We start from the raw sequence: 18,303 nt of genomic DNA, 5'->3' as shown, positions 1-18,303 counted from the left end.
GTGCCTCATAGAAACTGTTTGGGAGGGTTCCTATTTTTCCAATTTCCTGCAAAAGCTTGAGGAGAACTGGCAACAGGTCCTCTTTAAATGTTTGAAAGAATTTGCCAGTGAATCCATCTGGACCTGGGCTTTTGTTTTCGAGGAGATTTTTTTTTTATTACAGTTTCAATTTCCTTGATATTAATGGGTCTATTCAGGTATTCCAAGTCTTTTTGGTTCAGTCTTGGGAGATTGTAGGAATCAAGGAATTTATCCATTTCTATTAGGTTCTCTTGTTTCGTGGCATATAGACGTTCAAAGTAGTCTCTGATGATGTTTTAAATTTCATTGATTTCTGTTGTGATGTCCCCATTTTCATATCTGAATCGGTTTTAGGGTTTTCTCGCTCTCTTTCTTTGTGAGTCTTGCTAGCGGTTTATCAATCTTATTTATTTTCTCAATGAACCAACTCTTGGTTTCATTGACCTTTTGGATTGTTTTATGGGTTTCCATATTGTTAATTTTTTTTTCTTTTTGGGTCACACCCGGCGATGCACAGGGGTTACTCCTGGTTCTGCACTCAGGAATTACCCCTGGCCATGCTCAGGGGACCATATGGGATGCTGGGATTTGAACCCGGGTCGGCTGCTTGCAAGGCAAACGCCCTACCCGCTGTGCTATCTCTCCAGCCCCCCATATTGTTAATTTATGCTCTAATTTTTATTATTTCTTTCCTTTGGTCTGGTTTGGGCTCTTTTTTCTGGTCCTTTTCCAAGATCTTGAGCTGCGATGTCAAGCTATCTATGTAGGCCCTTTTTTCATTCCTAAGAAATGCTTGCAGTGCTATAAATTTTACACTTAACACGGCTTTAGCTGCGTCTCGTAGGTTTTGGTAGCTCGTGTCTTCATTCTCATTTGTTTCGATGTATCTCTTGATTTCTTCCTTGATTTCCTTCCTGACCCACTCATGTTCAACACCAAACTGCTTAATTTCCAGGTGTTTGCTTTGGTTCTCCGTGTCTTTGTGTGATTAGCTTCTATCTTCAGCGCATTGTGGTCTGAAAAGATAGTTGATGCAATTTCTATTTTTCTGATATTATTGAGGTATGTTTTGTGGCCCAGTACATAGTCTATTTTGGAAAATGTTCCATCTGCACTGGAAAAGAATGCGTATTATTTCTTTTGGGGGTGTAAAGCCCTATCTAGGTCTATTAAGCCTCTCTCTTCCATTTCTTCCTTCAGAGTCAGTGTTTCCTTGCTCAGTTTTGTTCTTGTCGATCTATCCAGAGGTGATAAGGCAGTGTTGAAGTCTCTGACTACTATTGTGCTGCTAGCGATGTCCTCCTTAAACTCTGTTAGGAGTTGTTTTAAGTATTTAGCCTGTCTCTCATTTGGTGTGTATACATTTAAGAGTGTGATTTTTTCCTTTTGTACATATCCTTTGACAAATAGAAAATGACCTTCGCTGTCCCTTCTAATCTTTTTCAACCTGAAATCTATGTTGATGGATAATAGCTTTTTTGAGGGATTTTTTTGCTTGCCCGTTTGTTTTCCACCCTTTGACTTTTAGTCTGTGTTTGTTCTGACTGTTCAGGTGTGTTTCTTACAGGCAGCAGAATGTTGGTTTAGTTTCCAAATCTATTTTGCCACTCTGCGTTTCTTAATTGGTACATTTAGGCCATTGACATCGAGTGAAATTATTGTCATGGGGTTTTGTGTCATCTTTCTGTGGGGTTTGTTGTTCTTGTGGTGTTCTTCCTTGTCTTACAATGGCCCCCTTAGCCCTTCTTTTTTTTTAATTTTATTTTATTAAATCACCGTGTGGAATATTACAATGCTTTCGGGCTTAGGTCTCAGTTATACAATGCTGAAACAACCATCCCTTCACCAGTGCCCATATACCACCACCAAAAAAAAAAAAAAACCCACACAGTACACCTCCCATCCCGCCCCCCCACCCCCTACCTTGTAACTGATAAGTTTCATTTTACATTCTGTTTACTTTGGTTACATTCAATATTTCAACACAAACCTCACTATTGTTGTTAGGAGTACCCCACTAGATTCAGACCTACTGTGAAGACAAATAAGGTCGCGCGGCCAAGGTAGCGGCCGCGCGGTTTTGAATTTCTGTACTTTAACAAGAAGTCCACGGAGATTTCTTCCAGATATTAGATAATTGCAGGCTTGAAAACCCAATCTGTGGTCGTCTTAATATGGCGGCCACCGCGCCCTTCATCCCCAGAGAGAAAGAGGCAAGAGAGAGAAATACCTTTCCCCTCCTGGGCGGGCACGGGGCCGAGGCTTAGTTCTCAGCCTTAGCCCTTGTTTTAAGCTTTGTTTTGAGTCTATCAAGTTCCTGAGCTGTTGTTTATCTGAGAAATAGTGTATGGTTCCTTAAAGTTTGAGTGAGAGTTTAGCCTGATAAAGTATTCTTGGTGAGGCGTTCATTTTGTTGAGTTTTTCACTATGTCCCACCATTGTCTTCTGGCTTAGAGGGTTTCCTCTGACAGGTTTGCTGTAAATCTAAGGTGTGCTCCCTTGTACATGATTTCCTTCTTTGACCTTGCTGCTTGCAGTATTGCATCTCTATCCACAGCATCTGTCATTCTGACTATGATATGTCTTGGAGTCTTTTTATTCGGTCTCTTTTTGCTGGTACTCTTCTGGCTCCTTGGATCTGGATGCCTGCCTTCTCCAGCTCTGGGAATTTCTTAGTAATGATGTCTTTAACTGTGTTCTTTTCATTGGGGTTACTTCCCTGTGCTTCTGGTACCCCAATGATTCTTATGCTGTTCCTCTTCAGGTCATCCCCTAGGTCTCTGATTCACTCTAGAGACACTTTGAGATCTTTTGCCATTATTTTTTGTTACCTGTAAGCTTTGTGCAGCTCATCTTCAAGATCACTGATTCTGTCTTCAGCTGTAGCCATTCTACTGTTGAGGGCACCTACTGAGATTTTTAATTCATCTACTGATTCCTTTATTTGTGTGACTTCAGTTCGTAGCTTTGAAATTTTTGCTCTCATTTTTCCTGCATTTTCTTGGTTGACCATTCCAACGCTTCATTCATATCCTCCCTTAATTTATTGGATGTCTGTTCCATGGTTGCTTTGAGTACTTTGACCCTCTCCAAGATTTCCTCTCTGAATTCTTTGTCTGAGAGGTCGTATATGTGGGTAACCCCTGTTGAGGTTTCTGGAATTTTTTCTTCATCCTCTTTTTGTGGAGGGGATTTTTGCTTTTTCTTCATATTGTTATGGAAGCATAGAGTTGGAACCTTCTAGCTGTCTATCCCTGTTCCCTCTTGGTGCAGGGGCATTCTGGTTGTGCTAAGTTGATGCTGATAACCTTGTTCCTATTCTAGAATACTTCCTTACTCTCAGGCGCTCCTCATGGTTTATGTGGGGTCTCTAGTGAAGACTTAAGTCTATACTCTTTTTCGAAGGTTTTGTACAGCTTCTATTGTTCACTGACAGTTTCTGTGAAATTAGAACAAGCTAATGGATTATTTGGCATAGAGTGATTGAGATGGCCAGGGTGTTTTTCAAAGAATTAGGTAATACAGATTATAACGTAAGAAAAATAATAACTCCAGACATGTTAGCAATTGCACTCCGGCAGTAGGCCACGCCCACTGAGATACAAGCCATGCCCTCAGTAATCTCTTGGGACGCTGGGAGTAGCTGATTGAGAGTTTGGGAGCCATCGGAGAGGTGTGTCCACGCAAGGTAGGGTGCTGGAGAGTTTCAGGGGAGCCCCTGTCACTGGGGGCCGGCAGGAGAGTCTATGTTGATACACTTGTAGCAATTTCATGACTTCATCTTTTCTAACAGCTGCATAGTATTCCATGGTGTAGATGTACCAAAGTTTCCTTAATCAGTCATCTGCTCGGTTTTTTTTTCCAGATTTTGGCTACTGTAAACAGTGTAGCAATGAACATACAAGTGCAGATGCCATTTCTAGTATATATTTTTTGCATCTCCGGGATATATTCCCAGAAGTGGTATTGCTGGGTCAAATGGGATCTCAATTTTTAATTTTTTGAGAAATGTCCATACTGTTTTCCAAAAGAGCTGAACCAGTCAGCATTCCCACCAGCAGTGAAGGAGAGTCCCTTTCTCCCCACATGTGGGATGGCTTTTAAGGATTATATTATTTAACATGTTTTATGATTAAAACTTCCTAAACAATTTATAGAATGTTATATTATTTATTTTTAGTTTTTCAAGGTTAAAGAGTATTTTTTTACTTGTTTGTTATTTTATATGTTGAGCTGGGAGGGTTTTCTGGTGATAAAAGAACAATGGTCAGTCGGAATAGCCAAATAAAAGTTGACTTCCAATCTTTTTTAGTTCTCAGTTTTTACTGTTTCTTTTGGACTTTACGTACATACATAGGTTCCTCTTAGAGATGTTTTGTAATCTTTAAATATCAGAAAATTGCTTAGAGGACCAAAGATGTAGTAGAGCGAGTAGGAATCTTGCCTTGCAAGCAGCCTACACAGGTTCGATCACTGGCAACCCATAGGGTCCCCTGAGAACCTCCAGGTATAATTTCCAAGAAGTACAGAATCAGGAATAAGCCCTGAGCATCACTGAGTGTGACCCCAAAACAGCAACGCAAACAAAAATTGTTTTGATAGACCTGCGGATATAATCTTAACATATGCGAATAGTATTCTTCAGTTTTATCCCTTTACTAATGTGGAAATAGATATACAGATGTGAATGCTTAGATAGACTTAAAAAATACAGTTTGGAAGGGTAATTAAGAGATCTTTAGCCTCTTCCTGAGAATTTTTAAATTCTTTATGTCAGGATTAATAGAAAGAGTAAAGATTTAGTTGGACTCATATAAAATCCAAGCAGAGCATAAAGTTATTCATCATTATTTTATGTCCTTTTCCTTTTTTATTACTTCAAAAGAAGTTTCTTAAAGACTAATTCTGACTGAGAGCAATATTATAAATTTGACAAGTCCTATTCTTTATGATGGAAGGATTGAACAAACTCTGATAGAACATACAGTATCATCTATATAACTAGAGATAGATATTTAGGAGCAGGATATAGTCTCAATTTTCCCTTTTATTCCACCATTCATGATTTTTACCATTGTGGCTTTGACCAGGCCACTAAACCAGGATTTCATTTTTCTCTAATAGCATCAGAATCAGTAATCTTTAAGGTTCCCTTTATCTCTTACATGATGATTCAGTCCCCTCTTGGAGAGTCCGACAAGCTATTGAGAGCATCCCACTCGCATGGCAGAGTCTGGCAAACTGCCTGTGTTGTATTCAATATGCCAAAAACAGTAACAATAAGTTTCACAATGAGACGTTACTGGTGCCCGCTCGAGGAAATCAATGAGCAAAGGGATGACAGTGATACAGTGATTTGTTATATACTGATTAACACTGTGCTTGACACAAAGTCTGTGTTCAATTGAATTTATTGAATTAACATACACTTCACACTGTCAGATAAATTTGTAGTACAGCAGATTTCTAATGAATAGCCAAACAGAAGTCATTTTATTAAACAGTATTAGATTTGTGGTGTGGTTAATTAGCCAGTAAGGTTGAGAAAATATGAGCCACAAAAATGTTGATTAAGTTTTAACATAACATTTTTAGACATGATTTATTCATTATCATTTGACTTAGAGTTAAGGCTTTCCGGTTTAGAGTGGTAGAGAAATGAGTATTCTGTTTCCTTTACAAACCATATAATTAATACTCTGTATATTATTTCCATCTTAAAAATGATGATGATTAAGAAGTAACATGTGAACTACAATGTACTATTGAATGGAATGAAGATTTGCTAATTGGAGAAACACTAAGTGTCCAACTGTTTGCTGACAAGAATATTTTATAGGGGCTGGAGCAATAGCACAATGGGTAGGGCGTTTGCCTTGCATGTGGCCGACCCGAGTTTGATTCCCAGCATCCCATATGGTCCCTTGAGCACTGCCAGAAGTAATTCCTGAGTGCAGAGCCAGGAGTAACCCCTGTGCACCACCAGGTGTGACCCCAAAAGCAAAAAAGATAATAATGATAAATAAATTTTAAAAAAAGAATATTTTATAGAAGGAAAACATGGTTAATTTATCACGTTTAATCAGTAGAACATGCACAGAAATTTTTAAAAATATTTTATCTTTATTGAGGTTTTATTGACATAAAATCTATATTTATTTAATATATACAACTTTATAAATTTGGAGTTAACTATACAACCATAAAATCATTATCAATATTAAAGCAATACCTATACCCATACATACTAGTTATCTCTACCCCATTATTATTATTATTTATTATGTGTATAGTACTAACACATAAATCTACCCTTTAGCAAATTTTAAGTATACACGCATAGAACAATAGGTATATAGAAAATGCTCAATAAACTCAAAACTAAAAGAAACAAAACATAGAAAATTTCAAATATAAACCACGATGAGATACCAACTTTTACTTCTAGGATCATCATCATTGAAAAAGAACATCAAACAAATTATGAGAGATTTGAAGAAAAGGGAAAGTTTTGTACACTCTTGGTAGAAATTAAACTGTAAAGTCATCAGAGAAAAAAGTTTCCTCAAAAATTAACATTAGAATGATATTATTTAGAGAGTCTACTTCTGGACATTTATACAAAGAAATCAAATGAGGATCTAAGAAAAAAAATTTATACTCCAGTGTCCACTTGCACATTCTTTTTTGGCTTACATAATTTTTTTTAATTTTTTATTGAGTCACCATGTGGAAAGTTACATACAAGGTTTTCAGGTTTAAATCTCAGTTATACAATGCTCGAATACCCATCCCTTCACCAGTGCTCATATTCCACCACCAAGAATCCCAGTATAGCTCCACCCCGCCCCCTCACACCCCTAACCCCCCCACGCCCCTAGCCCCCCACCCTAAGCACCCCCGCCCCCGCCTGTGTAACTAATAAATTTCACTTTACTTTCACTTTGATTGCATACAATATTTCAACAAAACTCACTGTTATTGTTTGGAGAGTCTCTCCCCTAAAGTCAGACCTGCTGAAAAGGAAGCATTAGATAATTTGTTTTCCATTGCTGAGGATGAAGAGGTATGAGGTCGAGTGACCACACTTAGTGGCCTCTCAGTTTTGGGTTTCTGTAATTTAATATTTTAGTAACTAAGTCCAGAGAGATATCTGCCAGAAGTTGGGTCGTTGCCAACTTGTACTTCTCAGTTACATTATATTCCACATATGAGTGCAATCTTTCTATGTCTGTCTCTTTCTTTCTGACTCATTTCACTCAACATGATACTTTCCATGTTGATCCATTTATATGCAAATTTCATGACTTCATGTTTTCTGACAGCTACATAGTATTCCATTGTGTAGATGTACCAGAGTTTCTTTAACCAGTCATCTGTTTTGGGGCACTCTGGTTTTTTCCAGATTCTGGCTATTGTAAACAGTGCTGCAATGAACATAGAAATACATATGCCATCTCTACTATACTGTTTTGCCTCTCTGGGATATATTCCCAGGAGTGGCACTGCTGGGTCAAATGGAAGCTCAATTTCTAATTTTTTGAGAATCGTCCATATTGTTTTCCAAAAGGGCTGAACCAGTCGGCATTCCCACCAGAAGTGAAGAAGAGTCCCTTTCTTCCCGCATCCACGCCAACACCGGTTGCTTTTGTTTTTTGGGATGTGGGCCAGTCTCTGTGGTGTGTGATGATATCTCATGGTTGTTTTGATCTGCATTTCCCTGATGATTAGTGATGTGGAACATTTTCTCATGTGCCTCTGAGCCATTCGGATTTCTTCTTTAGGAAAGCTTCTGTTCATTTCATCACCCCATTTTTTGATTGGGTTGGCAGTTTTCTTCTTGTGGAGTTCAACCAGTTCATTGTATATCCTTGTTATTAACCCTTTATCGGATGGGTACTGCATAAATATCCTTTCCCATTCTGTAGATTGTCTTTGTACTTTGGTCACTGTTTCTCTTGAGGTGCAGAAGCTTCTTAGTTTGAGATAGTCTCATTCATTTATCTCTGTTTTCACTTGCTTGGCCAGTGGGGTGTCAGCTTTGAAGATACCTTTGGCTTCAATGTCGTGGAGGGTTTTGCCGACCTTGTCTTCAATGTACCTTAGGGATTCTGGTCTGATGTTGAGGTCCTTAATCCATTTTGATCTGACTTTTGTACATGGTGATTGGTGGAGGTCTAAGCCCATTTTTTTGCATGTAGCTGTCCAGTTTTGCCAGCACAATTTGTTAAACATGCTTTCCTTGCTCCACTTCGCCTTTTTTGCTCCCTTATCAAAGATTAGATGGTCATATATTTGGGGGGATGTGTCAGAGTATTCAACCCTGTTCCATTGGTCTGTGGCTCTGCCTTTGTTCCAGTACCAAGCTGTTTTAATGACTACCGCTTTGTAGTAGAGTTGGAAGTTGGGGAGTTGATTCCTCCCATTTTCTTTTTCCCAAGAATTGCTTTAGCTATTCGTGGGGGCTTATTGTTCCATATGAATTTCAGGAGCGCTTGCTCCATTTCTTTGAAGAATGACAAGGGTATCCCTATAGGGATCGCATTGAATTTGTACAATGCTTTGGGGAGAATTGCCATTTTGACAATATTAATTCTTCCAATCCATGAGCAGGGGATATTTTTCCATTTGCTCATGTCTTCTTTTATTTCCTGAAGTAGCGTTTTGTAGTTTTCATTATACAAGTCCTTTACCTCCTTAGTTAAGCTGATTCCGAGGTATTTGATTTTTTGAGGCACAATTGTGAACCGGATAGCTTTTATCATGTCACTTTCTTCTCTCTCACTATTTGAATATAAGAAAGCCATGGATTTTTGGGTATTGATTTTATAGCCTGCAACTTTACTATACGAGTCTATTGTTTCTAGGAGTTTCTTGGTAGACGTTTTAGGGTTTTCTAAGTATAATATCATATCATCAGCGAATAGTGAGAGCTTGATTTCTTCCTTTCCTACCTGAATACCCTTAATATCTTTTTCTTGCCTAATCGCTATTGCAAGTACTTCCAGTACTATATTGAACAGAAGAGGAGAGATACCTCTTCTGTTCAATACCACTCCTGGGAATATATCCCAGAGAGGCAAAACGGTATAGTAGAGATGGCATATGTATTTCTATGTTCATTGCAGCACTGTTTACAATAGCCAGAATCTGGAAAAAACCAGAGTGCCCCAAAACAGATGACTGGTTAAAGAAACTCTGGTACATCTACACAATGGAATACTATGTAGCTGTCAGAAAACATGAAGTCATGAAATTTGCATATAAATGGATCAACATGGAAAGTATCATGTTGAGTGAAATGAGTCAGAAAGAAAGAGACAGACATAGAAAGATTGCACTCATATGTGGAATATAATGTAACTGAGAAGTACAAGTTGGCAACGACCCAACTTCTGGCAGATATCTCTCTGGACTTAGTTACTAAAATACTAAATTACAGAAACCCAAAACTGAGAGGCCACTAAGTGTGGTCACTCGACCTCATACCTCTTCATCCTCAGCAATGGAAAACAAATTACCTAATGCTTCCTTTTCAGCAGGTCTGACTTTAGGGGAGAGACTCTCCAAACAATAACAGTGAGTTTTGTTGAAATATTGTATGCAATCAAAGTGAAAGTAAAGTGAAATTTATTAGTTACACAGGCGGGGGCGGGGGTGCTTAGGGTGGGGGGCTAGGGGCGTGGGGGGGTTAGGGGTGTGAGGGGGCGGGGTGGAGCTATACTGGGATTCTTGGTGGTGGAATATGAGCACTGGTGAAGGGATGGGTATTCGAGCATTGTATAACTGAGATTTAAACCTGAAAACTTTGTAACTTTCCACATGGTGACTCAATAAAAAATTTTAAAAAATAAATAAAAAAAATCTCTTTTTGTCACACAAAAAAGACATTTGCATGTCCATTGCAGCACTATTCACAATAGTCAAAATCTGAAAGCATCTAGTGTCCTAGAACAGAAGACTAAATAGAAAAACTATGGCACATATACATATTACATTCTGAAGTAAGTTTATGCTAATTAATTTCTAATCTTATATATTTCCAATTATTATGATCTTCTGTATTTCTGACCTCATTTTATAATTATGTACCTTTCTCAAAATCTTTCCAATTGTACAAAATATATTGACTTTATATTCTTAGTGAGCCAATGTGTTATTTCCCTCCTTGGCTTCACTGGCAAGTGAGGAATTGACACTCTGCCTCCACTACTGTTTATTATTCATTCTTTATACCACTATAGTAGTTAACCTCTTTCTTTATTGGACATAATTGCTTCTTCCAAGGCCCTTAAACTACTCTCAGCTGCATTTGAAATTTTTAGAACTTAAGGTTTGACCACTTAAATACTTTGACACTATTTTTGTTTAGGTAATGCACTTTCTTACCACATTTATCTTGGACTCAATGTTTCTATGAAGTTGCTTAGTCTGTTCTAATTTCAGTGCAGATTAACCTTTAGGAGTATTTCTGTCAAGTTATGTCTTCACTGCACTCCTCTTGTAAATATCCTTATGAGAGCTTTTCAACCACATGCTTTTATTGAAATGGCTTCATTGAATTCATAAAATTAATTATTGTCCTCAGACCCTGATGATCCAATGGAGCTTAAAACTGCCAGCACAATAAATAATAATTGTCAAAATATATAATGATGATAGATGCATTTCCCAAAATTAAAAGGCAAAACATGCTTATATTTTTGCAAATTATTCATAATTATGAATAAAGAAGAATTTTGGACAGTGACAGTTTTCACAAATAGTCTATTTTCATGAATTGAGACAATGCTCATAGTTATAAAAATTATATTTATAACTTGTATACCAATATAATTTATTATTTCTATAGGAACCTCTAAGTATAAAGATATATGCTATAATCAAAGATGAATGAAAAATTTAAGTAAATTTATATCTTAACTTCCAACTTTACTTTGGACTTAATTGGAAAACTTAACATTTATAGATAGTTACCAAGTACACTATAAAAGTTGAGTCCAGCTAATATACCATGAAGTGATATGTTTTAGGTAAAATGTAGGTAAAGGCTGGATATAGGAATGGGTTAATAATCCCTCCTACCAGTTACTGGGGTTGTATCCTAGTAAGATATATAGACTGGACTGAAGTATGTATTTTCTCCTTATATTTTCTCCTTATTATAGAACTGGAGCGATAGCACAGCAGGTAGGGCATTTGCCTTTCATGCAGCCAACCCAGGTTCGATTCCTCTGTCCCTCTTGGAGAGTCCAGCAAGCTACCGAGAGTACCTCGCTCGCATGGCACAGTCTGGCAACCTACCCATGGAGTATTCGATATGCCAAAAACAGTAACAACAAGTCTCACAATGTAGACCTTACTAGTGCCCGCTTGAGCAAATTGATGAACAACGGAACAACAGTGCAACAGATATTAAATTACCCTGGCAAATATTGGTTTGCTTTTCTGACTCAAGCAGGTTAATAACCAAGAACAATCAATTACATGGATCCATATATACCCCAATAACTAGAACACTATCTAATAAGCTTTGCATTTATGCAGATGGTTTTATTTAGTTTGGTTTATATTTTAGGACTCTATGATCATTTATGATTTGATTTGTGTAGTTAAAATCCTACTGAGACTTCGTTGCACTGTCATGTATTTATAGATGGAGAAAAGGGATTTTTATCTTTGTCCTCAAGGAGTTGAATAGTTACCAATTTCCCCCAGAGCTTAACCTTCTTTACTATAAATTCTGTGACTTCAAATCATAGCCTGTTCTCTCTTTGCTGGTGTGTACCGGAAGCCTCCTCTTTCCACATGATGCTGGTAAGAAGATAGAAAAGGATCCTCCTTGGGTTGGTGTTGCACTAGAATTGTTACTTTTCCATAAATGATCCTATTGTCTGGCAGTGAAATGAGATTCCACTAGGACCTAGTCTGTCCTAGGGATTCAATATCACACAGACATCTGACTCCTTCTAGTTTGCAGATATACACATTAAAATGATAATCAACAGTTAATTGAATCCTCCAAGAACGGAAAAGGAAAAGAAAGCATACTGAAATGCATAGAAGGGATGGTAAGATATAAGCCTATATTTTTATTTTGAGTAATGAAGTGTATGTATTATTTTTAAAAGCTTTATTGAAAATTATAGGACTTGGGCCCTGAGGGATAGCACACAGTGGAAAGAACTGTGCATACAGCGTTGCATACAACCAACCCGGATTCGATCCCTGGCATCCCATATGGTCCCCAAAGCACAACCAATAGTGATTCTTGGGCAAAGTGCCAGGAGTGATTTCTGAGCATTGCTGGGTGTGACCCCCCACCCAAAAAAGAAAAGAAAATTATACGACTTCTGCCAGAGTAATAGTACAGTGGGTAAGTTACTGCATGTGATCCACCTCGGTTCAATCCCGACCCAGCATCCCACATTGTTTCCCATATATTTCCAGAGCAAGATGGAACTTCTCTGGGTATAACCCAAAATCACTAAAAAGAAAACAAAAAAAATGTAGTGCTGAATATATTATTTTAGATCATTTAAAATATTTTTAAAGTTAATTGTAACAATATGTTTATTACTTTAGAGTTATTTTAAATTTAAGCTAGAGAGATAGAATAGCAGTTAAGGTACTGTCTTGTATGCAGTAGACCCATTTGATCCTCAAAACCGCATATGGTTCTTGAGCACCTTCTGAAGTGACCCTTGAGAACAGAGTCAGAAGTAAGCTCTGAGCATAACCAGATTTGACCCAAATCAAAAATTATTTGGAATTCTTGACCACTTAACCAATTTTTATATTCCATGCAAAACATAATGAAAATCTTCACTTTACTCTCAAACAAGATTCACCATTCTATATTCTTAAAAGTAATTAATTTGTCCCTTAAAATTCTGAGATTCAGTAATAGGTACTGATTTAAAAATAAGAGAATTTTAGCACAAGCAGAAACAGGATGATGCCTGAGGACATTATTCCAAGTTAAATAGTTATAAAGATACAAATTTTTCATCTCAACTATATCTTTAATATAGATTTATAAATATATGCAAATAAGTTTTTTAATCTTGCTAAAATCTTTATTCAGCTTAGCATTTTCTTATTTGCTTAATAGGGGCCATTCTCAATAGAACTGATCCAGGTAGGTCATTGGTGTTCAAAAAACCACAAGGGATTGGGTGAGAAGGGAGTGGGTACCACTTGAGCAGCCTCCCCAGTACTTTATGGTCTTCTTTAATTATGGTCTATTCCCCTCTTTCCTTAATAAGCAACTTTCAAAAGAATTAAAATGTACATAATGATGCTAGCATTTATACTTCAATTCCTTGCTAAAGCCACTATAGCAGTTTCTCAGCTTTTATTGCTGTACTTAACCTGTTCTTTTTATGGAAACTACATACTCACGGAGTATTAATATTTTTGACTTTTAGACAGACAGACTAGACTCTCAAATATTTCCACATCATTGTCTTGTAACGTCCAGTCCTCAGCCAATACTCTATAGCTTTTAGTGTTTTCCATAATTCTTTCTACTATCTAGTTTTGAGATAAGGATTTGAAAAAAGGTTTTAATAAAGATATCTTTCACTGAATTACCCCTTATATAACTCTCTTACTGTATTCACCCCTAATATAAAATGGTACTTAAGTAATAATGTCAAAAATAAATGTGAACCCAGATTTTTGCTAGATTTACAAAAACAATGAGTCTGAGTACCACAGACTAAAAATATATTTCAGCATGTTTCTCTTATCTATATGTAATGTCAAAATATAATTCCATATTTGGGCTCAAAAAAAACCCATTCTGAACTATTAGTGTCACAGGTGTGGCCCAAACACAGTAACAATAAAATGTTCTGATCTAACAAACATTTCACCCTATGAATATAAAAACAAATGCTCAGATATAGAAAGTTACATGGACCTATATCTCAAAATTCAAGAGTAAAAGAGTTAAATAATATTTGCTAAATATCATAATTAAAAATAAGAACATTAGACTTTGAGTGTTTGTTTAATGACACGGAATTCATTATGAACTTAGATATTTCTCCAAGTAATGCAAAATGTGATGCTTAATAACGATATCTCTCATTTTTATAGAAATAAGTTGAGCACTGTGAGGACTATGCTACATATCCAAGACACATGGAGAGCCTAGGTAACAAGACGTTTGCATTTCCAACATTCTTGCTGACTGGCTTTCCTGGCTTAGAGTCTGCCCATGCCTGGATCTCCATTCCCTTCTGTTGTCTTTATGCCTTTGCTATCTTGGGCAACAGCATGATCCTCTTTGTCATCATTACCCAGCAGAGCCTCCATGAGCCCATGTACTATTTCCTCTCCATGCTGTCAGCCACAGATTTGAGCTTAACAGTAACTACAATGCCAACAACTTTAACTGTTCTCTGGTTTAATGCAAGAGAAATCAGTCTCGAACGCTGCCTCATTCAATTGTTTTTCCTCCATGGATTTGTTGGCATGGAATCTGGTGTACTAACGGCTATGGCTTTTGATCGCTATGTGGCTATCTGTAACCCTCTGAGATATAATACAATTCTCACCAATTCCAGAATCATCCAGCTGGTTATAATAGTAACTATACGTATTGTGCTAATAATGATAACAATACTTGGGCTACTGAAGCGCCTTTCTTTCTGTAAAGCAAATATTCTTTCCCACTCCTACTGCTATCATCCAGATATCATTAAATTGGCATGTTCAGATACTAGGTTCAACAGCATCGCTGGGTTAATTGGTCTTCTCCTGACAACAGGGATAGATACACCAAGTATTGTTGTCTCTTATATCTTGATCATTCGCTCTGTTCTCAGTATTGCCTCCCCTGAAGAGAGGCACAAGGCCTTTAGCACCTGTGTTTCCCACATCGGAGCAGTTGCTATTTTCTACATCCCCTTTACAAGCCTGTCCTTGGTGCATCGCTATGGTCATTCAGCTCCCAAAGTGCTTCATTCAATGATGGCCAATATATACCTGATTTTGCCTCCTGTACTCAACCCCATTATCTATAGTGTGAAAACCAAACAGATTCGCAAAGCTATACTCAGCCTTCTTACAAAAACATAGACTGTTTACATTCTAAGTAAACAAATAAATAAATAAGTAACTGATACTAGTGTTTTTCTCTGTAGAAAAAAGATCCTGATTGATTGCCTGTCAGTAAATTTTTGGAAAGTAGAAATGTTCATAAAGTTGAATATTAGGGAATTTGACTCAAAGAGATCTTGATTTTTGCTGGTGATTCTTTGAAATCTATTGAAATACATAAACCATTCTAAAAGAAAACACACTCAGAAGTTTCAATGAAATTTTGGTGTTTTAACAAAAACATGAAGAAATACTATGCTCTTTAAGAGCCAACTATCTGAAATAAGAAGTCATCAAGATCAGTCCATAAGGAGTTGTACATTATTGTCTAGTTTGGGTCACCCATATACTCACAGTAATTACTAAATAGACAAAAGCTCAAACACATTTTAATACAATGGCAGGAATGCTATCATAAAGCAAAGATGGAAAACTGAAGATGGAAATGAAGTCACATCAGTGTTTCCCATTAATAATGGTAATATAAGGGAGACTTCAAGTATCTCTGAAACATTGAGGGAGCATTGCATTGACATGGAGCCAGCTCAGACATACCTGAAAGATATTATAGTGCATTTCTGTGCAACCTGTGTGCAAAGTGTAGATGTCAGTTTGAAGTTGGCATTTAAACTATTGGCATTTATAAAATGACAAGTCATTTATCAGCATTTATCATCAAAATTACATTTATCAGCACAATAATGAATAGCGTCTATTTTACATTTGACCTTGTATAAAACTGTAAATGTCAAATGATCAATAAAATATGTTCTTCTACATTTAAGACTTCTAAAATGCCAGGTGAGAAATAGTCAAATGGGACAAAATTGCTTAGATAGTGAACTGAATTCTGTGATAGTTTACAATGCAAACCTTTATGGCTTATTTGTGCTACCTTTGAATTCTAAATGTTTCCAAAGCTAAACAGAGGGAAAGGATATTATTAAATCAGTTTCTGGGAAAATCTAATTTTTACGTGATTTTTATAGTCTTGCTGGACAATAGTAATTGAACCCCAAGTTTCAAATCAAAGAAACTTACATTTTCCTTATCCGTGTGATTTTTACATGTGAATTAGAGCACAAAATTTCACAAGTTGCTTAAAATTTTCTTTTTTGCTTGAAGAATGTCATTTTATTAAGGAATTGTATTTATATTTGGTGTCTAAATTTAATAGCATTTACTGTACTTTTATGGGGTTCTTGTTGTTTTCATATTGTAAGTGTTTGAGCACTCTGTGGAATTACAGAAAAGGGTTTCATAAATATTAAAACTGAGAGGGCTTGAGTGATAGCACAGTGGGTAGGGCATTTGCCTTGTACGCAGCGACCCGGGTTTGATTCCCGCATTCCATGTGGTCCCCCGAGCACCACAAGGAGTAATTCCTGAGTGCATGAGCCAGGAGTAATCCCTGTGCATCGCCAGGTATGACCCAAAAAGCCAAAAGAAAAAATTAAAGCTGAGGGAAATTTACTTTAATATACTAAGAACACTGCAGCATTACAAAGTGTACTCCAAGCTGAAAATGCCATAGAAATGACTTTATATATAGTTTTGTTCAATGTTTTGTTGTTGTTCCTACTTGTATGGTCTCATTCACTTGTATCACCTATCATCCCATTGCTCATCAATTTGCTCGATAGGCGCCAGTAATGTCTCCATTGGTCTCATGGTCTCATTAGCAAATAAAAAATGGTATTATTTAAATTTGTCCATGCGATCTTTTTATTTTTTTTATATATACACTTTGAAATTATTAACACAGTCAATATAGTTCATATATTTTACCTCATATTTCTGTTTTCTTCTTTCATTCCTTCTTCCAAATTCTTCTCTCTATCCCCATTCCCCTCTTCTCTTGTCTGTCTCTGTCTCTGTCTTTCTATCTATCTCTTTCTCTGTATCCCTCTCTGTCTCTCTGCTCCCATGGCCTTTGGTTAAAATACAAACTTCTAATTTTGTATTAACTGTAGTCATCATTTTATACATGAGTTAACTGAAACTTAATTTTTCTTATAATAGGAAATTTTACCATTTGACAAGCATCTTTCTTTTTAAAACCCATTTTTAATCCCATTATTTGTTTCCTTTGTTGTCATTTGTGATGTCTACAAATGGAATTCAAGATTGTGGAGTTCAAGCATATTAGGTTGCAATAACCCCAGATGTTGTGATTTGTTAGAGTTTAATATCATGTTTTGAAATGTCTGAGTTCTTAATTCCTTTGTCCAATGGAAAAAAATTTCATAAAGGACATGATTGATCTTGTTTAAAATAGACTACTCTTGATCAGTCTGCTTCACATATTGTAATGTGTGTGAGATCCACATCTATCGTAGGGATTATTATCAGAAAAAGAATTATTTCTGACAACAACTACCCAACACCAATCTCATTTCACTCCATCCAATAATGCTTTTAGAGTGTTATATTAATATTACACAAGTGGAAAATGGTTATGATCTGGGAAGAGAATGACTAAAAATGAAAAGTTTTAAGTTTCTCATTTAGAAAAACTAACCAAGGTAAAAGTTCCAATAACTAAAACTATTAAGTATGACTTAAAATTGTTTTTAAATTACAGTTAGTGCATATGTATCCACTATATCTTTCAATAGAGCAGAAGAGACTGTTTCAAATACCTAAAATAATTATTAAACGTAAACAATTGAGAAAGTCTCCATTTTGACATATAAAAATCTATCCTATGTGTATAATTCTAATCCACTGTGATTGTTCAAGGTTATAAATGCAACATCTATTTCTCTACAAATTGTCTCCTAGCTGTGAAAAAAATGACTAGTGCAATTTTTCACAATATGATACATTTATCTTCTTGCTCTAGCCCCAACATTTCACACTTTTTAAATGCACATTATTTCTGCACACTATCTCTCCTTTCCTTTCACTATGCTGTAATGATCATAATCATGGCTTCTAAGAGAGGAAATCTTTGTAATGACACTTAAACATGCTTGGGTAAACACTTGGATAAAATGTGTCTCAAAACAACAATGAAATTATTATCTCACACGAGTGAGGTTGGCATATATTGCAAAGAATAAAAACAATCAATAGACATGGGCACCCTTACTCACAACTGGTGAGAATGTTGACTGGTCTAACCTTTCTGGAAAACAATATAAAACACTTTTTTGAAAAGTGTTTTTG

The 18,303-nt window shown here is 36.5% G+C and overlaps 1 protein-coding gene across 1 annotated transcript; it reads left to right on the top strand.

Moving 5' to 3' along the window:
* The first annotated feature begins 14,172 nt into the window (after positions 1 to 14,172).
* Positions 14,173 to 15,111, top strand: LOC101551696 (olfactory receptor 51F1-like). Its single transcript, XM_004618303.2, has one exon. It carries the CDS (start codon positions 14,173 to 14,175, stop codon positions 15,109 to 15,111), a length of 939 nt encoding a protein of 312 aa, XP_004618360.2.
* The last annotated feature ends 3,192 nt before the right edge of the window (positions 15,112 to 18,303 follow it).

The sequence above is a fragment of the Sorex araneus genome, chromosome 6 (genome assembly GCF_027595985.1).
Source record: "Sorex araneus isolate mSorAra2 chromosome 6, mSorAra2.pri, whole genome shotgun sequence".
Lineage (NCBI taxonomy): Eukaryota > Metazoa > Chordata > Mammalia > Eulipotyphla > Soricidae > Sorex > Sorex araneus.
This window is presented reverse-complemented; position numbering and strand designations above follow the sequence as displayed.

Bases quoted from the DNA above. Each gene is read 5' to 3' on its own strand.
- LOC101551696 (XM_004618303.2), top strand. From the start codon at position 14,173: ATGGAGAGCCTAGGTAACAAGACGTTTGCATTTCCAACATTCTTGCTG.